Consider the following 23,519-nt stretch of genomic DNA (forward strand, 5'->3'; position numbering starts at 1 on the left):
ACATAATCTAAGATTAACTTTTCAGTTCAGTTATTTGCTATTTAGTATTATCAGTGATGCATTACCTGTTGTTTTTGTTGGTAAGAGTTTTAGTTGGTAATGAAGTGTTCATTTTCTTTCTGTATTTTAACATGACTGTCCTTAGGTTACTTTCCGCACCAGAATCTATCACTGCAACATCAACAGTCAGGGAGTCATCTGTTTGGACATCCTTAAAGATAACTGGAGTCCTGCTTTGACTATTTCAAAGGTTTTGCTGTCTATTTGTTCCCTTTTGACAGACTGCAATCCTGGTAAGCAAATATTTATGAACACATAATGAGACTACCAAAACCAATGTATTTTCTTGGTTAGCTTAAGGGTAGAATGAGAAATAAATGCTTTCGGTAGAAAGATCAACACAGTAGATGTTGCAGTGAAATTACCAGTATCATTTCACTTAGAATAGGCCAAAAAATCTCTTTAATAACTTCATTTAGTTTGCTTACTGGCATACCACCCTACAATTATTTTCTCCCGTCATTAATGTGGTCTATTTTCTAAATTATTTAGCTGTACAGACCGCTTCTGATAGGAGTAAAGTGATGTCTCTGACATTTGTCCCTCTTTTTCTCACTCCTTTTGTTCTCCCTTTTTGGATTAATGATCAATTATATTAGATGCAGTAGTGGGTATAAAAGTTATTACTGATGAGAGAGTTGAACTAGATTACGATCATATAAACTCACATTTTTTTAGAAATGTATAACTGCCATGTATAAACTTCAGTATGGACAGTTGGACTTGATGAAGTGATACGTAGGCCTGGGATTTCATATATGCAGTCTTAATGTGGTTATCATTAAAGAAGTTGACTTACTTTTTAAAAAAGATTGATGAACCACCAAAGGCTATCACTGCTGCCTTAGGTCTAGCAGTTATACATATGCCATAGAGAGGGATTCATTGCAGCATTGTTTATTAAAGCAAAAGATTGGAAATGACCTGAGCATCCATCGATAGAGGATGCAGCTTTTAAAACAAATTACATACACTTGTATAATTTTTTTTTTATGAAGAAAATACTATTATAAATGCTTGTAAATGCATGTAATATCTTTGGAAAGAAATGATGTAAATGGGTAACCGTGGTTTGCCAGGGAGAAGAATTTCTGAGTAGCTAGCAGAGAGGAAGAGAGCTTTACTTTTTACTGGCAGTCATTTGGTACACTTCAATTACTATAGCATATGTATTTATTTTAAATTTTTGAAAAGTAAATAAAATTTGGAATTAAATTTACATCTGAAGCTCAGTTTCTGGTTCAGAATTCTACTTAAAATAAAGTGACAAGTAAGTTTTTAAATGGAGATGTGGTTAGTGATTAGAGTCATATTACTGCACGGAATGAAGAACAGATTTCGTTCTGAATAACAATGTGTTATAAGATATGAATTTTATTTAAAAAATGTAAATTTAAAAATTACATTTTTAAATATCCATAAGAAGGCAGAAATATAATCACTTAGCATGCTTTCATTGTTGGATAACATGCCAAAAGTAAAAAATTGTTTTTGTATATTAAAGTCAGACATCCTTATAAAAAATCAGATCTATTAACTGAGCATTTACTTTTTAGCAAGGGAGACTTTTCTGATTTTCGTATTAAAACATACAGATGATTTTATTATTTTAAGCATACCTCTTTTGAAGATCTAGCCATTATATATCAAGATGCTGGTGAAAAATAAGCATTTCAATTTAATAAAATGTTAGAACCATACCTCTAAGACACCACATAATATCTTCTTTCTACTTTTCCAGCGGATCCTCTGGTTGGAAGCATAGCCACTCAGTATTTGACCAACAGAGCAGAACATGACAGGATAGCCAGACAGTGGACCAAGAGATACGCAACATAATTCACATAATTTGTATGCAGTGTGAAGGAGCAGAAGGCATCTTCTCCCTGTGCTGCAAATCTTTATAGCCTTTACAATACGGACTTCTGTGTATATGTTATACTGATTCTACTCTCTGCTTTTATCCTTTGGAGACTGGGAGACTCCCTAAAAAGGTAAATGCTATCAAGAGTAGAACTTTGTAGCTGTAGATTAGTTATGTTTAAAACGCCTACTTGCAAGTCTTGCTTCTTTGGGATATCAAAATGTATTTTGTGATGTACTAAGGATACTGGTCCTGAAGTCTACCAAATACTATAGTGCATTTTAGCCTAATTCATTATCTGTATGAAGTTATAAAAGTAGCTGTAGATGACTAGGAATTATGTCATTTGTATTAAACCCAGATCTATTTCTGAGTATGTGGTACATGCTGTTGTGAAAATGTTTTACCTTTTACCTTTGTCAGTTTGTAACGAGAGGATTTCCTTTTACCCTTTGTAGCTCAGAGAGCACCTGATGTATCATCTCAAACACAATAAACATGCTCCCGAAGGCTTAGTTTCCTGTCGTAATATTTTAAGTGAGTCTTATTAGAAGGTGTGTCTGAGATGATTGTTGATGAAATAAAAATGGAAAGATGAAGATTGACTTTTAAGGACTAGTATAAATAAATGAATTACTAAATTGAAAGCATTTAAAATCTTATTAAATGTGTAGAGTTTTTTTCCTTTAAGTCTATTAATACTTAAATATCTAAAACTGGAATTAAAACCATTGGTTTAAAAACAGAAAGCGTAACTTTATTAATGTGATATTTCCGAATTATGAAATGCTAAGAATTTGAGTTAAAAAAAAAATTAGAAATCCTGCCTCATTCAGGATGGATCATTTTGTTTCCAAATTGATTTCTGTCCAGTGTTGGGCAGTATTGTCAGATAATAACTTCGATCTGGTAGCTGTTCTAGGTCTTTGGTGCAGTTTTTACTTTTAATCTTGGTTTCGAATGTCCATGGTGTGCATTACCGTTCTTACTGTGGCACATGGCCAGCAGATATAGCCAGAGGCAGAGTTAGCACAAACCTTTGTCTGCCCTGAAGGTAGAATGGAATTATGGATTAGTGTGTAGATACGACATTATTTCTTAATGGGGGGGGGGGGACCCCAACTTTTAAGGTTTTTAGAGTTTAAATTTCTAATTATGGTTAAAATAGTAGATTTCTTCAAGAATTAGAATTACTTTATAATATTCAGGTTTGGTAAACAGAGTATAAACGTGCTTTTTTTTCTAAGACTAGGATAATTATTGAGGTGATTCTTTGGTCATGTAGCCAGGACTGTGGAATATGGAGAAAATATCTTCTCAATACTAAATATGGAAATGGAGTGTACCATATTAAAATTTATAGAATGGAATTACTAACAAAAATACATTGCTTCGAGGTAATCAGTAAAACATGTATAATTGCATGTATACTGTCACTAAGAATGGTGGGCTCCTACTTGAGTGTTTGTCAATAGAAGCCTCAAATTAAGATAAGGAAAATTATACTTTCGTAGATCTGTTTCTCACTTAAGTTCCAAAAACATCTCTCCCTATCACAAAGGAATACCAAACACAAAGGTGCTCTTTCAAAAAATTCAAGCTTAAGCTTATGAAAATCTGAGCCTTGACTCTTTTAAATGGTAACTAATAATCTGTGATGGCATTCAAGAGGGTGTGATAAAGATGGAGTCCTTTTACGTAAGCTATAAAAACTTCTAGGAACTGCAGGTGAGCTGTAGAAAGTAGTTTTCCCCCAACTTCCAAGATTGTACATGGTGTGTCCTAAAGGAGTAAATTTATCTCTCGGTTCTAGAAAACCTCTCATCATACTGGGTATTTGGATGTCTGAGGGTTCTCTGATTGTACTTCCCTCGTTTTCTCTCAGCGTAATTACTACTACTAGCCTGTTTTTCTTACTTGTAGGCTTTTATGTCCCATACTGGCTTAAGATGGAGTGGAGGGAATTGATTACCTAAAAATATTTGTGGCTCTTCTTCAAACTACATTTGTGACCTTAAACAAGATGGTTTAACTTCTTTGAGTTTCATTTTATTCATATACAAAAGAGTTGAATTTGATTATTTCCTTGTTCTGCTTTTTCTTTCAGGGAACAGGCTATAATTTCAAATGAGTTAAGGGTAGCCTGGTGTTTTAATAAGTACCTCTACCTATAAAATGATAGCCACATTCTTCTAAATCTGGCATATTTACAAAATAACAATCACCATTACCTACTGTTAAATTCCAGAGTTGAGATTTTTTTGTCTGATTATCTATTTCTGAAAAACTATGGATCCTCTTCATGGATGCATAGGTAGCCATGTCTGTGTACTCTTATTAGGGAATTTTTTCTCTGTGAAACTTTGCTCGGGTTATAAATTGTGATATTTAAGAACTCAGACTTTTTCCATCGATTAAGAGCAAATTTTACAAATTACAAGTTCAAAGGATACTTGACAAGTGTTCAAGAGTGGTCATGGCACCATGCATCTCATTGTAACTGGAGTGTTGTGATTACGATCCTTTGCCCTCAGAGGAGTCATGCAGTGCATGTCAGCACCTTTTAGGCACTAGTGCACCTTACCTCGTTTAATGTCCCCTAAAGGTTCCCAGGAAACCCTGGTGGTGAAGTGGCTAAGCGCTACGGCTAACCAAAAGGTCGGCAGTTTGAATCCACCAGGCGCTCCTTGGAAACTCTATGGGGCAGTTCTACCCTGTCGTATAGGGTTGCTGTGAGTTGGAATCGACTCAACAGCAGTGTTCATTTTGGGAGTTTAAAAGTTCCTAGGTGGTGTAAATCGTTTGTACTCCACTGCTAATCTAAAGGTTGGAGGTTTGAACCCACCGTGGAAGAACAGGCCTGGTGATCTGCTTCCGCTAGTATCAGAGCCAAGAAAACCCTGTGGAGCAGTTCTATCCTGTAACACATGGGGTCACCATAAGTCCAGACCGACTTGACGGTAACTAACAGCAAAAGAGCTTTAGGTGAATAGGCACTCTCATGATCCTTAGTTGGCATTTGAAACTGATGCATAGAAAGATTAAATAACTTGCCCTGGATGACACAGCCGATGTGATGTGGAGGTACAGCCCATGTTCTTTACCACTAGGCCTAGAGTTTTGGTTTATAACATCGCATGTAAATATTGAGTGCATATATATATCTAATTTGCTTTTTTTAATTTGGAAAATTATTTGCAAATGAGGTAAATGATATTATTTTATTATCTTTAAATTTCATCATTTGTATGGTTTAGTGATGCTTTTTAAAATAACTTATATTTATGAAAAAAGTCGATATGATATCTAATATAATTTAACCATGATTTATATATAACTACATCAGGAAATTTGTATTGATATCAAGTATTTAACATCTACCTTTTTCAGAGTAACAAGGTGTTTTTGTTACCTTGGCATTACTTTTTTTAAAATCAAAATTTTAATTAATCACAGTGATAAAATCCTGTTGATACTTAGTTTGAATTGACCCATATATGTTAACCTTTCTAATAATAATTTTGAGTTGTTTACTGATGTGAACTTAAAGAAGTGTATTCTTATAACAGTACAAGAATCACTGTATTATCAAATGTAAGTCAGTTTGGGCCTGATGGCTTCAGATATTAACCTGCATTGTTGTCATGTTAGTGCTTCATATTAGCACATTTTTGTCAGCCTTGATATTGTGGCCTTTGGAGAGATGTGTAGCATGATCTGAAACACCAATTATTTTTTAAAACCATTGCACATTGTTTTAAGAGACTGAGATAATCAATCTACAATATTTACACTATCCATTTATATTTCATTTAGTGTTCATTTTGTAGATAAATACATTTAAACAAATTCATTTCTAAACAAATTATTTCAATGTATTTTCAACCAATACCCAAATAATAGAAAGTAATTCATAATTACATTTTATCAAATATACATTATATAAAATGAAACAAAGTGTTTTCAACTAGCTTGCCAACTTTTTCTTGTACAGGTACTAATTGATCTAAATGTCTAATGTGAATGCCCAACCTGTAATTGGATATTTCTACATAGTGCTCTGAAACTCCTTTCAAAATGATTGTAAAATGATTGCCGGGACTGTTTATAAACAACATTGCCAACAGCTTGGCCTCATTTAAACCACAGTAGTCAGGGAGAATCAACCTTGTCAGTTAGAAATGTTCCTCTTACTGTCCCAGACACTGTTAAAAGCACTTTTCTGAAGAAAGCAGTAGCTTTCTTGTTTCAGTTTTGACACCTGCTGTGATCACAAAACTTCTTGTGGTCCCAGTAGCTCAAGTAGGTAGAAGCCCAAGATGATTTTAAAATGACAGTATCCAATATATTAATAGGAGCAGACATTGAGAAGATGAGTTAAAAAAAAAAAAAAAAAACCAATACATTACCTAGATTAAGGCACAGTAGTCTTTGTTATTAATTTAATTTTACATGAGTGATTTAACTATGATTAGGCATCAGATTAGGCTCTGGTGCCTAGTTCTGAATATGTTCTAAAATAAACAGAACTGTGGCTTAACAAAAGGTAAATTGATAATTCTAGGTATTACCAATAAAGTGGTTTTAAATAAATTTTAATTCACTCTAAATCTTCCATATCTATAGGTTACCTCCTGTTGAAGTCAGGAGAGGCTAGAAGACAATCATGCAGGTCTCTGCAACACATCATAAAAGGCAATTTATGTTTTCAAATATTCCAAGCCCTGAAGTTTATCTCAAGCCCAACTCTTTGGTGAAACCTTTCTCTTTTACTGTTCTCAAAATATACCTCTTAATCTGTCAGTCTATCTGTTTCTCTGAGACGCCATCTGCACAAACGTCAGAAATATGTTGGATAATAAAGAGAAGTCAAGCATATGCATGTTTTCAAGTGCCAGCGACAAGCCAGGTGCCCTTCTCAGCAATGGTGGATCTAAAGCCAAGAATCTTTTTTTCTTTTACTTTGGAGGGTGGGAAAAGGGGGGCTTATGCTACCCCTTAACTAATCTCCATTGTCAGTTTATTTGTTGTGCAAATATTAAGTGCCTTTCTGAGTGCAAAATCCTTTCTGTCTCTGGTGTACAGAGATGAATATATTGTCACATCCTTAAATAGTTTGTCCTTTTCCTGTCCAGATAGATTTTTTTTCCCCTCTCCTTAGCAAAAGAGAACACATCTTTGCTAATATGTATCCGTTTACTGTTGAATGAGAAATTGAACAGATGTCCCTGCTGATTTAGCTATGAAAATATTAGTACAATATTTGGTAAGTTTTACCCAATCTATATATTAAACATGCTTGTAATACTATTTGGTGCTTTTAAAATAATTGCTGTCTATCTTTCAAACTACTCTTAGTACCCAGTGTCTGTTGCATATATTTTGGCATTTTATTATATCCAGTTTAACACCTTATACGTATTTCTGTAGAGCAAGTTTTTGGACAATAGTATCAGCAATTCCTTTTCTCCATATCTCGGTACCTGGCCCAATATCTAACATAATATGTGTGTTCGTTGAATGAATGAATATTATATCATGGGTGTAAATCATCTCCATAAGATTACAGAGATGCCCCTTGAGGGCAGAGATCATGTGAAGCATATCCGTCCTGTCTTCTTTAATTCCCCATTGTATGGATTCAGTGCTTTTGCACATGGTAGGTGCTGTATCTATTCCTGTTAAGCTGAAATAGAGGTAATAGCCAATGGGTTATTCACATAACCTACTTAATGTTTCCTTGTTTAAAATGGAGAATGAATTAATCTTGTAATTTTAAAAGTTCTTAAACCCAAATTCATTCTGGTCTATCAAATTTACAGAATTTACCAGTATCATTACTGTCTGCTTAATTGATATGTTTCTCTATTCCCTTTTGGTAAAAAGAGAAAAGAGAAATGTATGTGTCTACTTAAAATATTCTTCTAGGGAAATCTAACGGGAAAAATAAAAAGTGACCTTTAAAAAAAATCTCTTCTAAGAGAAACATATATTTCAGGGAGAGATAATTTGTGTACTATACAGTATTATGGGGGGAGTCCGTGAGTGTTGGAAGTTGTTTATTGAATTATTGTCTGGCTTCTGTGAGAAAGGGAATGGAATAGTAGAAAGAAATCAAATGAGTCACTTTTTCTTTACTGCACCATGTTATTCCTGTGCCAACAAGTGTAAGTAAAAGGTGACTGAGCAAAAGCTCCCCAAATCAGAAGTATAATTCCAGCAGCTTCTCATTTACCCCATTAATTGTAGCATGAACAAAACTCGGGTGTATGACTGTTTATTGCTCCTAGGCCTACCTCAGACCAAGAAAGGGAAAGGTAAACCTGTGGAGAAATGGGTTCCCAAGAGGTGTTGGGCACCAAGAAAAATCCTGACAGTTATGAGCCTGCTGCGTGCGGAGAGTTAAGGATGCTCTTGTGACTGAGATTGGGGTAATTACGTATTTACATAAGCGTTCCATATTTTCATCTACAGAGTGTGAAGAGTAATTATGAGGAACACAGGGAATTGAGGGAATAGGGCTGTAGGGATGCCACTAGCACCCCTCAGCTGAATCCTTTATCGTACACTGGGGAGCCCTCTGCCAAACTCTGGCCCTGGCCACACACTTCCCAAATGATAAAGATCATTTTAAATATCCATGTGAGACAATGTTTTTTCCTCTGTAGTTTTTTTTTTTTAATGACACATCATATTTTATTTGTGGATGTACATCATCAGCCTTACTTGATCATTGTTAGGTGCTGCCAAGTAAGTTCTGACTCATAGCAACACTGTGTACAAGATGAAACACTGCCCGGTCCTGCACCACACTCACAATGGCTGTTAACGCTTGAGCTCATTGTTGCAGCCACTGTGTCAGTCCATCTCATTGAGGGTCTTCCTCATTTTTGCTGACCCTCTACCAAGCATGATTCCTTCTCCAGGGACTGGTTCCCCCGATAACATGTCCAAAATAGGTAAGAGGAAATCCTTAACAACTTAAATCTTTTCTCCGTTTATCATGGTATTGCTTACTGGTCCAGTTGTGAGGATTTTTGTTGATCATGAGCTCCTTGAAATCAGGGATCCAGTTAATTTCATTCAGTCAGTAAATTATTAGCTGTCTACTCTGACAATATTGTTTTAGTTGCTTAGGATTAGCAGTGAACAAAACACATGAAAAATGCCTGCCCTTCTAGAGTTAAATTTCAAGTAGAGAGAGACAGGAAAAAAAAAAAAAAATACGTATATTAGATGGGGATCCGTGGGTGGCCCAATGGTTAAACACTGGACTACTAACCTAAAGATTGGTGGTTCAAACTCACCCATAGGCTTCTTGGCAGTAAGGCCTGGGGATCTGCTTCCAAAAGGTCGTAGCCTTGAAAACCCTAATGGAGCAGTTACACTCTAAACACATGGGGTCGCAATGACTAAAAACAACAACACGCCAGATAGTTGCTTGGGTGGCACAAACGGTTAAGTGCTAAGCTACTAGCGAGAAGGTTGGTGGTTTGAACCTACCTAGAGTCTTGTTGGAAGATAGGCTGGGAGATCTGTTTCCAAAAGGTCACAGCCTTGGAAACCCTATTGAGCAGGTCTGTTCTGACACATGAGTCAAAATCGACTCAGTGGCAACTAACAAGTGCTCTGGAGAGCCCGGAAGGGAGGTAGGGAATGTGTGTTGGGAAGGAGGAAGGGGAGCTGTAGTGAAATTATAAAAAATACTTAGGGAAGACTCCACCAAAAAGTCAACAGCTAAAAATAATGAAGGATAATCCACATAGAGGAAGAGTGTTCCAGGCAGGGGGAATATAACAAGCAGAAACACTCCGGGGCAGTAGCATGCCCAGTGTGTTCAAAAGTAGCAAGGGCCCAGTGGGACTGGAGTAGGTGAACAACTAGGAGAGGAGTAAGAGGTGAATCAAAGAGATAACAGATGGGCAAATCACTTAGAGTCTTACAGATCACTGTAAATAAATTGGGAAGCTATTAGAAGGTTTTTTAGCAAAAGAGTGACAGGATCTAACTTACATTTTGTTTGAATCTCTGGTAACTATATTTAGGAAGAGACTTGGTTCAGGGATGGGCCAGTTGGGGAACGGACCAATTTGTTGATGGGAAAGATTAAGCGGGGAAGTAGAAGTAGATGATGTAGGGGAGAGAGCGAGTGTCCTTGAGAAAGTCATCTCCACCATCTACTGAGATATTTCCAAGCTCTCTGCCCTTACCTTGGACGTCTGTCTCTTCTTGCCTACGAGTTCATTGGGAACTGTAGCAAAAAAAAAAAAAAGAAATCTGGCACTTAAAGCAGTTTTAGCATTCACCAAATTCTTGAATTCACCTGCATAGGCAGGAGGGGATAGATCTAGCACACAAGTGAAGTGGTTGGCCTTTGCTAGGGCAGACATCTCATGTATAGTTAACAGGAGAGGTGGCAGAAGACAAGGGTATATGTCCAGATTGGAGGATGGATGCAGTGGAAAGCTCCGTAAAATGAATGGTTGTTAGCTGAAAGTGAGTTGGGGGGATGAGAGCTCATGCATCCGTGTGCCCCTTTGTGTCCAGCAGAGTAGTCATTTGTTGTTGAATGAATAAATGATTTAGAGAGATGTCTACCTAGATCTGCCTTCAATTTCATAGTTGCCTGTTAATAACAAGTAATTGAAATTCCCACAGCAACTAGAACAGCTTTTTCTCATCATGCATGGTTAGCAATTGTAAGTTGGTTTCAGCCTCAAACACCTTAAATGTTTTCTTTGTTTAAAATGATTTTCCTTAACTCATTGAAGAATCTACCTTGACAACAAATTTTACTAGGGGAATTCCAGTATTTGCTGAAGGCCAATACTGCTTAAAATGCTGGAAACAAAGGGTATATATGCTATGTTTTCCTAAGAAGTCACAATCTAGTCAGGAAGAGAGACAGATGTTTAAGGTCAAGGCAGAGAGCTTTGGAACAACTTACTAGATGGTGGGGGTAGATAACTTCTCTGAGTTGGCTAGAGGAAAATGGCATATCATATCTTTTTTTGTCTATTTAGGTGATTCTAGAAAATTAGTCTTTATCTTCGACCTACGTTGTGGATGTTGGTGGTCAGAACATAGGGTGACACACAAAAACCAAACCGAACACGTTGCCTTCGAGTTGATTCCAAATCAAGGAGCGACTGGTAGATTTAATCTGCTGACCTTTTGGTTAGCAGCTGAACTCTTTAACCACTGCGCCACCAAGGCTCCATAGTGACACACAACCTCCTATTACCCTGAATTCCATCCCTGGTCCCATGGTAAGACACTCCCAGTTCCAGTCCTTCTCTCTTTCTGGCCCGCTCCATGCTCAGGAAGTAGGAAATTTGAAGAACAGGTTTAGCTTTGGGAGAATCCACGGGACAGTCACATCTTATGACCAGGATTCATGTCTTAACTGCAGAGAGTCAAGAGGTAACAAATACTTAGGGTATGACTCTTCTTTTGTAAGTTAAATTAATCATGGCAGTGCTCTTTAGAATATTTCACGTACCCACGGGCTGATGTTTGTTTTCTTTTGATCCTGTTCCCTCCTGTGCAGCCCTAGTGTCTTATTCAGGGCTTTGGCTATCCCTTATCTACAAGAGCTTTTAAAAAATTATTCTCTTGTTTATACAGAGACTCCATTCTTCACACTGTCTCATTAATCTTTCCAGAGTAAGCTCTTTATCGTGACACTCATCGCACAAAAGACTTCAGTGGTTGTCCACTGTTGAGGGAATAAAGGCCAAACTCCTTGGAAGCCTAGCTTTCTGTCATTACATTAGTGTGCTCCCGTGGTGAAGCGGCATCTATTTCAGTAGCAGCTTCAGATGCATTTGCTTGGTAGTGAAATACCAGAGTCGTTCTTGCCAATGGCAGGAGTTCTATCTATCACTTAAAATACTTCCTCAGAGAAATAACAAGAACAACTCAATCTACTGACTCTTTTTCAAGGCTTTCTACTCATATGGCTGCAACTCTTTGATGCTCTGACTTCTTTATAATTAATTTTGCCAGTAGCAGTTCAAAGTATTGATGCATATAACCTTGTTGCTGGCCATGTTAATAAGTTTTAAGCATCAGAAAATGGATTCCTTAAGTTGCTTTGCTAGGCACACCACTATTTTAAATGTGAATTGATACACTTGGTGTTTCAAGACAGATGGTGCATTGCTTCTGTGTCTAAGAGCATTTGGCAGTGCTAAAATTGAGCCTTCTGTTCAGTCCCAAATAATTCAGTGATGAGTGGGCAACTTTGAACATTTTTTTTTGCACACATACTGGATTTGAGTATTTGCAAGTGTTTTAGCTTGCATATTAACTATATGTAAGCTGTAAGCGCCTTCAATAAAATGACACTACTGGCGTAGGCAAGTGCATAATCAGTGGATAAGCACTGTATATCAGTGTGGCATATGGTACCACTTGTTTTTATTTTCATTATAGTGATGTGTTTCACTAAATTAACTGATAGACAAATATTGGTTAGCTCTAAAGAGAGGCTTTTCAAATGGAGTTGAAGTGAGTTCAAAGGATCAGAGGACTTTAAATCTTATGCTGGTCATCCCACCTCAATTTAATTTTATTCCCCTGGTAGACACCTCAGGCACCTAGCTAAGATGGCATTTTCTTAAAGTCCTGGTTGGAAGATTGTGATGTATAGCACCTCTAAAGTCTTATATCCTGTTACCTAAAATTAGAAATTGTTTTGTATTACCTTTGACTTGCAACATGGTGGAAACTTCTCAGTGATTATCTGAAATATATTTTTTTCTTCATGTATTTTCAATGTAGGATTTATGTAACTGAGTTTGTGATTTGGAGAAAACAGTGTTAAATATAAGATGCCAAGAGCTCAGAAGAAGAACACTCCTGTGGGGATCTCGGAAGAGAAACAGCCAAAGCACCCCCATTCTGCACTCTAGGTTGTGGATTATTACGGCAGTGGTTGATTAAGGACAGTGTACTATAATGTGGAAAAAACATCCAGCCCATTTAAACTTTGGAAGAAGGTTTACTCCTTTGAGCTTGGGTTGAAAATATTACATTGCCAACTCTCGTAGTGTTGGGAGGATAAAAAGATCAATAAAGTTTCCTCAGATTTTGTAAGCCGTACTTGTTTTTATTTTCTCTATACCTCCAGGGAGACCAAGACTGCAAAAGGGTGGTGGATTCTGGTGGTGTGCATATTATCTACAAGTATGGATCCTGTATATGTTCCTGTAAATTCTTTTTCTGAGATTAAATATGTTGTTCGCAGGTACTCTGACCAATCTCTAGATTCATTTCCTATAGTATATTCATGGACTGAACTGTTAATAGTTGCCTCTTCTATAGCATCTACAACCTTGAGCTTGTCTGGAAGATTCAGTTCTTGTCTACTACATAGCAGCATACCCTGGGAGAATGGAACTGGAAGAAGAATTTGGAAGGACACACATACTCACCCTAAAACGACTCTTGGCTTCTCTGAAAATCACTGGAATCTGCTTATTCTGCATAGTGGGGATAGTAGCCTTAGCTCCGAAGTCAAAGTCCTGTCCAAGAATCTTTAAAAATCACCATCTCCGAAACGGAATGTGGTATCCATATATATTGCAATGTATATTACATGAAAACCACCAAGGGTTGCAGTTGTACATTGACACTTTCTTTTGAAAGAAATGAATATGGAGAGCACAACTTTTAAATTTTTATTGTGTTATCACTTAAAGCAATTAAGGGTCATTGATTTATCGCAATAGTTGCTCTGTAAGACATTCCAGTAATAATTGATATTTCTGAGTCTTTGGGATACTGAACACTAGAGCCAAAATAGTTTAATTAATTTAATCAGCAGCCTATAATAAAGGAACTAAGCTTTCAAATCTCTTTCATTTACTATCTTACTCTGTAACTAGGAATTTTTTTTTTTTTTTTTTTACTTCTGTGGGCCTGCATTTCCTCAATTATATAATCAAATTTAAAACAATGAACAACCTGCATAAATGTTGTAGTGAAGAAAAAAAAATTCAGTGGTAGAACAATGGGCAGCTTGAAGTATCTGGAAGGATTTTTTTTAAGTAGTAAAATATACAATTGAAGTTGTGTGAATAGTTAAACGTTTCTGTGTAGCGTGAAGCTTCACTATTAGTACATTATTTTTGCTTGTGCTAATAGGTTGTGTTGCATCTTTTTTTGTTTGTTTTTGTCTCTGGGCTCTGAAGATTGAAGTTTACTGGTAATTGCAGAGAAGGACATGAGTGAGTATATTCCTTCTTTTAAGTTTAACACCAACCGTGGATACACATGTAGTTAAGGCTGTTTGGTTATGATTAGGCAATGTGGCTGCTTTAAGATTCTTCTAGGATTTTACATTTGAGAGCTCGTCTGGCCAAATCATTTCTAGAGGATTCTTCTGACTCCCGGACATAAATGAAAGAGTGAAAGAGTTAAAGGATTTAAAAGCACTCTGGGTGTGGTGGGAAGAAAGCATGCACATTCTTCTCAAGAGAAATTATACATTTCCTGGTCTTTGAGGGTTTCTTTTAGTGCCTGCCATGTTGCCAGCAGACCAACAAACAGTAAGATGTTTTCAATTTTCTTCTTTTTCTTTTTTTCCAGAAGAAGTGTGATGGAAGGGTCTGCCAGAACCAGACGCTAAGCACACGGCAGTATATATATAAAACTTTCTTCTAGCTTCCAGAATTCCTCCTCTTTAACCTTGTCTTTTCACTGGAATAATGAAGCTATTAAACAAGGGTGTAAAGAAGTACCATTCAGTGGTTGAAGCTTGGTAGAAAAGAAGGAAGTAGGCTGGGGTAGATCCAGTAATCATCTGCACTCCGAGCCTTTCCTGGTCTCCCTAAGGGGGGAGGAGGGAAACAGTTTTAAATTTCATTTGTACTGTAGTAGATATAATGTGATTGTGACAGTCTTCCAAAGAATATTTGTCAACGCTACCTAATTTAAATAATTGTGTAATAAATAAAATGTGCAGGTGTTAAATTGACTTCCTCCTGGGACCATCTACATTTATTTCTTGTAGCCTTTGGAGGGAGCACCAGAGGAAACACAGAAGCCACACTTCTAGAGACCCAGCTAGGCATTTGGGAAAGCTCAGGGTAGTAAGAACATTTTGTATGTTTCTTTCAAAAGTAAATACAATGTATTAAATAAGCAGATTTAGATAGATGCTTAGTGACATGCCAAAAAGTTTACACATACATTTGCAAGGGAAATGTCCCTCTAGAATTAATAAAATTCTAACCTCAAAGAAGTCCAGAAATTTAGTGGGAAACCTGGAAGACTTGTTTTCTTCCGCTTTTCTCTCCACACTTCCTTTCCCCTTCCCTGTCCCCATCCACCGTAAAAGGAAAAGAGCAGCTCAATCCACAGTTACATATTTGCACTTTTTAATTCTGAATTTGAAGGAGGGTTTTGGGAACTTTTTATAACAGCTAACTTTGCCGTTCCTACCACCGCCATCCCATAACTTTTGATTATGTCTTGTGAATTGCCCAGTGTTTGAACAAGCAAAACTTAAATATACAGGAAGTCTATCTTCCTGCTTTTAATATGTTTATATATTTTGTATGCTTTGCATAAAGACCAAAAGGTGCTTTTGCTTCTCTCTGCCAACTCCAGACTCTGGAGCTATTCTTGGGTACGTGGTTTCCCACAGCACACCATAAATCTCCACTAGATGTCAGTGTGTCACCAAATGAAAGCGGTTCAGCAAGCTCTCTGGACCTGTTCTTGAAACAGATACTAGAAAGGTGAACTCATTTAGAATTTTAACCAGAATGATAGAAAGGTTATAAGTAGTGCAGGTTAGTAATAAGTGAAATTTGCTCTAATGAATAATAAAAACAAATGGAACATTATTTTAAAAAATTCAGTACCTTTTCTGTGAGGATTTCACAATGCTTTACAGGTAATCTCAGTTCTTACCATAATACCCCCAAAAAGACAGGATGCAAAGATAGTCTTCAGTTTACAGTTGTATAGTCAGTCAGAAGTGCAGGGGAGCAAAATAACTGATTGACCCTGATCATATACTTGCTGTGTGGTGCCATCAGACTGCTGTTTCTGTCCTTTCAGGGCCTGCTCTACCCCAGTCGTGCTGCTGTTCCTGTAGTGTGTTGAGATGCAGATTCCCTTAAGCCTGTCACATGTATTAACTACCTTCCTTATGAACTGAACTAAAAAAAGAGTAGAATAATTATGGAAAGATTAAGATAATCAGTTAATTTAGTATGAGGATATTTACACCAAAAAAAAAAAAACAAAAGTGAGCACAGCAAGAAGTTCTAAAATCATTATAGAAAGGTTGTTTAGTGATCGTTTCAAACTATTTTATATGTTAGAAACTACATCATTTCATAATTTAAGATTTTATAATGATTGTAGTTAAGAGTGTGCTCATAAACAAATGAGATAACAGTATTTTACACACTATGGAGAAGGAAAGAAAGGCAGTCGTAATTTGGTCTGGAAGGTTGAGGTTTTCAAGTACTTGAGGATTGTGGGGTATATTGCATATTGTAGGTTTTTACACTGTGCAATTTCCTTAAGAAGGGTCATGAAAGGATTACGTGTAGACCACCGGGGCTCCTGGTGAAGTACAGGGTCAGATTTTCAAGCTTTGATGTAAATTTTAAGCAAAATAAATAATTGCCCAAACCCCAGCAGCATTGTCTGGGTGGTTGGACAAAGGCTATTTGCTATAGTATTTAGTGCATTGTTGGTGTTAAGTAAATATTGATAAAGAAGTGTTTAATAAATGTAGGTCTCTTCAATCTGTTTCCGTTTTAAATGGTGCAAGGTTAAAAGAGTTGCCTACAAAGTTTAAGAGATTTTAAAAATTAAAAAAGCTATTGATGTTGCATGTTTGGACTTATCTTTTGATTCAGAACTTGTATATGGTAAATGGTGCAGACATCTAATTGAGATATAAAATAACATTTCACTTATATAAAAGAAAATGTGCTTTTATGATATATCAAGTAATAGCAGTACGGTCATTGAATTATGAATGAAAAAATTCATGAACAATAATAGATGAGTGATTATGAGTTGAGGAAGTTGAGCATGTATATCAAACTTGCCTAGAAAGCTTTTGTAAAACCATCTATGTCCCCCTGTCACCATCTCCCTGGTGGCACAATGGTTGAATACTTGGCTGTTAACTGAAAGGTCAGTGGTTCAAACCCACCAGCTGTTTTGTGGAAGAAAGATGGGGCAATCTGCTTCCATAAAGATTTACAGCCTTGGAAATTCTATGGGGTAGTTCTACGGTGCCTATATGGTCACTACGAGTTGGAAACAACAAGATGGCAACGGGTTTTGGGTTTTTTCTGAGGCCACCATCTCCAGGTTATTTTATTTGGAGACCTGGATTTCCAGATTTGCCAGAGGTGGAAGGGGTCTGCAATCCAAGATTTTTCAACGTGCTGTAATGTAGCAGTACATAAAACATAACTAAATGTCATCAAATCGATTCCAACTCCTGGTGACCTCACGTGTGTCAGAGCACAACTGTGCTCCGTAGGGTTTTCAGTGACTCAGTTTTTGGCTCCATGAGGTTTTCAGTGGCTAGTGTTTTGGAGCTAGATAGCCAGGACTTTGTTCTGAGGTGCCTCCAAGTGGGCTTGAGCATCAGTAAACAGCTGTTTGCCTCACCCAGGGACTCCACTGGTGCATATAGGACCTCCGAAATCACCCCATCTCCAAGTGTATACTCAAATTTAAGTGAGTTCTTAGACTCCTACAGTCACTGAAGTGTTACTAGCTACTGGGCTCACACAGGTCTGGAGTTATCATATAATAAATCTAATCAAGGTGATACGTCAGTCGAGGTGATTAGACTCCAACTTGCAGACGAGTTCTTTGTTCAATCATTTCTTGTTAAATACAGAAGAATCCAGGTGGAAGACCAGGACCAGCACAGCCTACGTCATGCCCCAGACTCCAGCCCCCCATAAAACCTTTGTTTTCTCCACCTGTTTTTAACAGTGCCTAGAATTCCATCATTAGAGATTGTCTGACTTAAAATATAGTCATCTCCAGAAATACTTTCTTTTTATTGCTGACACTGCTGGAATCAGTGACGACACATTGAGCTATCTCAGTGGCTATACACTAAGCTCATTTTATAAAAATTGCTTTTTTCCTGACACCTACCTGAAGCAAGTTGTTGGGTAAATGTGGATTTTGCTTGAGAGACCAGGCCCAGGGAGGACTCTGATTGCCATAGGAATACCCTCTGGGAGAACAGAGATCAGTGTTATTTTCAACTTGAATGGGAAGGGAATGCCCTGGTGGGGGGGGGGGGGGGAGTGAAATCTTCCTAAAATGCAAATTCTGATTATTGGGAAACAATCTCCTTATCGGGAAACAATCTCCTTCCCACATTTGTCCGTGGCAAAGTCCTATAACCCAGCACCCAGGGGTCATTTAGAACAGAGGTTCTCACCCTTGAATGAGACTAAGAATCACCGGAAGAGCCAATTAAACCAGATTCCTGAGCCCCACCTCTGAGATTCTGATTCAGTAGGTGAGTCCCAGAATTTGCCTTTCTAACTGCTGATGCTAGAGCTACACCTGAGAAGGTGATTAATGAGGTGTCCCCAAGCCACATCGGCAACTCTGAGAGGTGTCCCCAAACCACATCGGCAACTCGGAGAGGGAGAGCACCTAATATCCCAACATACGTGTGGGTGCTTCCGGATGTGCTGCCAATATGAGCTGAACGTTCACACCAGCACTTAGCTTCTTCATGTTTACCAATAAATACCAGCTAGGAGACCTCTCGGTTCAGGTTCTCAAGATGTTGTCTTTCTTGCCTTTGTAAGGTTAGTCACATACAAGAAGATCAAGATTTCGTATTGATGGTTTGTACAAGACATATTTTAAGAACTTGAAAATGTACTGAAAAACATCCATAGGCATCTGGAATAAAGCCCTTAACGTTCTTATCAGAGTAAGGCACATAAGCAATAAGAAAAAGCCCTGGTGGGCGCAGTGGTTAAAAAAAGATTTACAGCCTCCAAAACCCTATCAAGTTGCCAGAGTCAGAATCGACTCAAGGGCAGTCGCTTTGATTGGGTTTGGTTATGCTTGTAAAGTTAAAGGATAAAGATGAGGGTAATTAGAAAAGTATTTTAACTTAAAATAAGTTAGCTCGGCAGATTTCCCGTCTATTATTATCGCAATAGTTTAAAATACAAAACTATTACACAGATTTTTGTTTCCGAGTAGAAGTTCACGTCTGTTTTCATCAGAAGTTCTCTCTTCGTCAGTGTTATTGAATGTGTTGTCGTCATCATCGTTATCATTATGAGAAAATATGGTCACAGTTCCTTGACTTTTACATAGCAGTATTTGATAATAAGCACTTAAGTTTAAGGGTTATCAAAATGTAATTTGTCCCAAAGATTAAATATGTTAGATATTACGTTTAAAATATGTCAAATATGGACTTTTTAAAAAAAAATCAATTTTACTCCTTTCATTAATATATAGCCATCCTATCCGAGCTCTGGTGTTCTGTGGTTTGTAAAATTTCACTCGTGAGCAAGAATTTAAGAACATTAACTTTCTTCCTTGGAGATTTGTGCCAGAGCTGATAACAAAGACCTCATGCCACAGCTGTGTGTTACAACTGGAAATAACTATGTAACCTTGTGGCATAGTGGTTAAGTGCTATGGCTGCTAACCAAAGGGTCGGCAGTTCGAATCCACCAGGTGCTTCTTGGAAACTCTATGGGGCAGTTCTACTCTGTCCTATAGGGTCGCTATGAGTTGGAGTCGACTCGACGGCACTGGGTTTGTGAGTTTATGTAACCTTGGTTTCATAACAACATGCACTAAATGAAAACTACCATGATAAAACTCACCAGATATTGCTTGTTGGAGTCTGGTCTACTCAGCAATGCTATCTGATAGGATCTGTCCAAAGCACATTTTTTTTTTAATCTACGTTACTGGATGGATTTCTTAGATAACATTCAATGTTAAAAGTTCAGTTGCCATTACATCCTGTTGCTTTTACGTATTGTTCTATCACTAGAAAAGATTTTTAAGCGGGAGCTCTTTTCTACCCCACCAACCCACTCCAGGCTGATTTCCTTTGTTATAAGTTCTCAGTAAGCAGGCTCCTTCCCTTAATAGAAATCACTTCATTCTTTGTCATTCTATAATCAGGGTATTTTCTCAATTGTGTGTATATTTGATTGTATATCTTCCCCACCTGAGCTCCTGAAGCATATGCGGTACACACCAGGGCCCAGCATACTGTCTTATTTGGTAATAGCTCAATTATGTTTTTCAGTGTCAGGTTTTTCAGGAGTAGATAGATTGGCTTTTCTTGTGGCTGCCTCTGACCTTTTGGTTAGTAACCAAGCAGTGTTAACCATTTGTACCACCCAGGGACTTCTAGAAGCTCAATAAATAGTAGTAGTAGTAGTTGTAATTTGCTGTTAAAGATTTTCCTATACTCATATGTAACAGGTATTATTTTCCCAGGCCATCATCCTTGAAGGCCTGTCAGGGTGTATATTAACTGATATTCTCTGCCTTGGCCCCCCAAATTTCACCCTCTAGTTCAAATAAGGAGCCCTGTTGGTGTAGTGGTTGAGAGCTCTGCTGCTAACCAAAAGGTCAGCAATTTGAATCCATCTGCCTCTCCTTGGAAACTCTATGGGGCAGTTCTACTCTGTCCTATAGAGTCCCTGTGAGTTGGAATAGAATCTACGGCAACGGATTTTGATGTTCATTTGTTTTTTTAGTTTAAATAAAGGAGAGGCGATTGCTTGTGAATTTCCTAACTGCCTTGTTCCTTCTGGAAGCCCTGGTGGTGTAGTGTGTAAGTGCTGCGGCTGCTAACCAAAAGGTCAGCAGTTCGAATCTACCAGGCGCTCCTTGGAAACCCTCTGGAGCAGTTCTGCTGTGTCCTATAGGGTCACTATGAGTCGACTTGATGGGCAATGGGTTTGGTTTTGGCTTTTTATGTTCCATCTCTGACAACGTGGCTACTTTGATCTTCTGACTGACTGCCCAGCACAGCCCTGAGAACCCTTCGGCTGTGGCTGCTGTTGCTACTCCCCTGCCTGGCCGCTTCCGCCCCGAGCCTGGATGCTGTCACTGCTCTCAGGCCGCTTCTTTCGCCACAGACCCCAGAGCTGGCAAAAGCTGGTAGAGAGTCAACTTTCTCCTCCACACCATGAAACCACACTTCCCTGTTTCCATTCCCTGTGAACCCGGCAGCCCTTCCTGAGCTAGAGACTAAGAAAAAATCTTATTTTTGTCTCATTGTTATTGTGGAGTTGGCTCCAGCTCATGGTCACCTTTTGTATAGAAGAAAGGGAACGTTGCCTAGATCTGCACCATCTTCATAATAATCATTGGTATGTTTGAGTCCATAGTAGACTATACAACTAAGTTCCTTGGAAACTAGGTTGTCATTTTTCTATATTCTATGTCTAACCTGGTGCATTTTTTTTTTGCACCTAATAAATCCTGTTGACAAAGCATATTTGGGGGCATTTTTCTGCTGCTTTGACAGGAACTTGAGGCTTTCAGTTTTGTTCCTTCTCCCTGTAAATTTGAACCCCGTCAACCCCCACTCCCCTCCCCCTGGCACACACACACAGCCCAGCACCAAAGGTGCTAGCTAGGCATGTTATTTCTGCTGCCTCTGAAATTGTTTTATGAGTTGTTTTTGACTGCTCTCAGCCAGCCCAGCTTAAGAACTCATTCTCTCTTCCTCTTCCAGGGAGGTATGTGCTCATCAACCAGGCTGTGTCATTAAACTTACCTACGTTCTAGATCCTCTGCCCAGCCAGTCAGCTGGCTGCCAATCCTTGGCATAATTTCTTGTGGGAGAAGGGAAGGAGTTTTTTTTTTTTTTAATTATAAAAGCATTAATTCATATTGAAATGTGAATTCAAGGAATTACATTGGAGCGAACGTTTTGTATGAAATTTATTTCTACATATAGTATTTTGCTATTTCTTTGAAATTGTAGATGTAAAATGTATGAAGAATTTTATGAGTTTAAAATAAAAACGATGTTAACCAGGTCTTTCATTCACACTATTTCCTTGGGCCATCAATACCTTTTCAATCTCTTTGTGTTTTTAACAGGACAACATTTTTTTTGTTTTACTCCTTAAGAACATTTTTATCCTTTCCGCACCCTGCTTTTCATCAAGATAGCACCTCCCCTTCCTCTAATTCCTTTATTCTGATGGTATATTTTTTCCAGTGTAATTCACTTAACTAGATTAATTAGGTCTTTAGTTTTATATCCAGTAAAGAGGAAGAGGAAACCCTGATGGTATAGTGGTTCAGAGCTATGGCTGCTAACCAAAAGGTCAGCAGTTCAAACCCACCAAGAGCTCCTTAGAAACTCTACAGGGCAGCAAGCCCACCAAGTGCTCCAGAAACTCTACAGGGCAGTTTACTCTGTCCTGTAGAGTCCCTATGAGTTAGAATCGCCTTGATACAGTGGGTTTGGTTGGTGGGTCCAGAGGAAGAATGGTTACCTTAAAGCTTTTAACAAGGCCTTGTTTTTCCAGTTTATGAGAAACAGACAAAATTTGATTAGGTGAAATTATCAATATTCCATAGTAACTCTGGGCATATAGTGTGGCAGTTAAAAGCATGGCTTTCCACCTCATGCTAGCTGTTTAACCTTGAGTAACTTATTTAACCTCTCTGTGGTTTACATTTTTCATCTGTGAAATGAAAATAGCAATAGTACTCATTTCACAAGGTTGTGGTAAGGATAGAGTGTAGCATAGTGCCTGGCACCTATTAGGTGTGTCATCATTGTCAGCTCTGTGTTGTGAAGTACACAGTATCAGTTAAGGTCTTTATTTTTAGGAAAGGAGCCCTATTTCCCAGAAAATCTGATTAGCCTAGGTTATTTTTTTTTTTTTCCCCTCCCTTGCTCTCATCACATGATTATCTATTCTACCTTTCATAGCCGGCTTATTTTTGTATTTGGCATAAGCATTTTCAGCCATCCAAAACCAAAAATCCATTGCTGTCAAGTGGATTCCGACTCATAGTGACCTTACTGGACAGAGTAGAACTACCCCATAGGGTTTACAAGACTGAAATCTTTATGGAAGCAGACTGCCATATCTTTCTCCGGCAGAGCAGCTGGTGGGTTTGAACCACTGACCTTTTGGTTAGCATCTGAGTGCTTTAACCACTGTGCCACCAGGACTCCTTTCTCTCAACCATTGATTAAAAAAAAAAAAAAAAAAAACCATGCAACAGAGTTCGGACTATTCTGAAGCAAATAGGTCACTTGTATTATGAAGCCTCCTTGTCACGATGTTGCAGAAAATCATGCCTCTGGCCGATCCCAGAACACTTTCTTGTAATAACATGAAATTGTCTTGTGTTCTGCAAATGTTTGAATAAATCCTCTGAGTCATGGTTAAGGGTGTTTAACACTGCTGAGCACATATTCCCAGGACCACAAAGAACAGACTTGTGCCTAAATCTCAAGCCCACTGCATCTCTTTTCCTGTCAGCTCTAAGGTTGATGCTGCTAGTTTTACAATTGCACTCTCAATAATTGATATTTAAACCTTCAAACATGATTCTA

The 23,519-nt window shown here is 37.9% G+C and overlaps 1 protein-coding gene across 5 annotated transcripts in view; it reads left to right on the plus strand.

Moving 5' to 3' along the window:
• UBE2E3 (ubiquitin conjugating enzyme E2 E3) overlaps positions 1 to 2,545 on the plus strand; it is a 104,415-nt gene extending 101,870 nt beyond the window's left edge. For 3 of the 5 annotated variants that reach the window (XM_049887579.1, XM_049887578.1, XM_049887580.1), the window contains exons 5-6: positions 146 to 293; positions 1,802 to 2,542. In XM_049887579.1, the coding sequence (XP_049743536.1) occupies positions 146 to 293; positions 1,802 to 1,899 (246 nt within the window). In that variant the 3' untranslated portion in view covers positions 1,900 to 2,542. Of the gene's footprint in view, positions 1 to 145; positions 294 to 1,801 lie in introns of all 5 variants that reach the window. The other 2 variants (XM_049887577.1, XM_049887581.1) reach the window with 2 other exon arrangements.
• Positions 2,546 to 23,519: the final 20,974 nt, after the last annotated feature.

The sequence above is a fragment of the Elephas maximus genome, chromosome 6 (genome assembly GCF_024166365.1).
Source record: "Elephas maximus indicus isolate mEleMax1 chromosome 6, mEleMax1 primary haplotype, whole genome shotgun sequence".
Lineage (NCBI taxonomy): Eukaryota > Metazoa > Chordata > Mammalia > Proboscidea > Elephantidae > Elephas > Elephas maximus.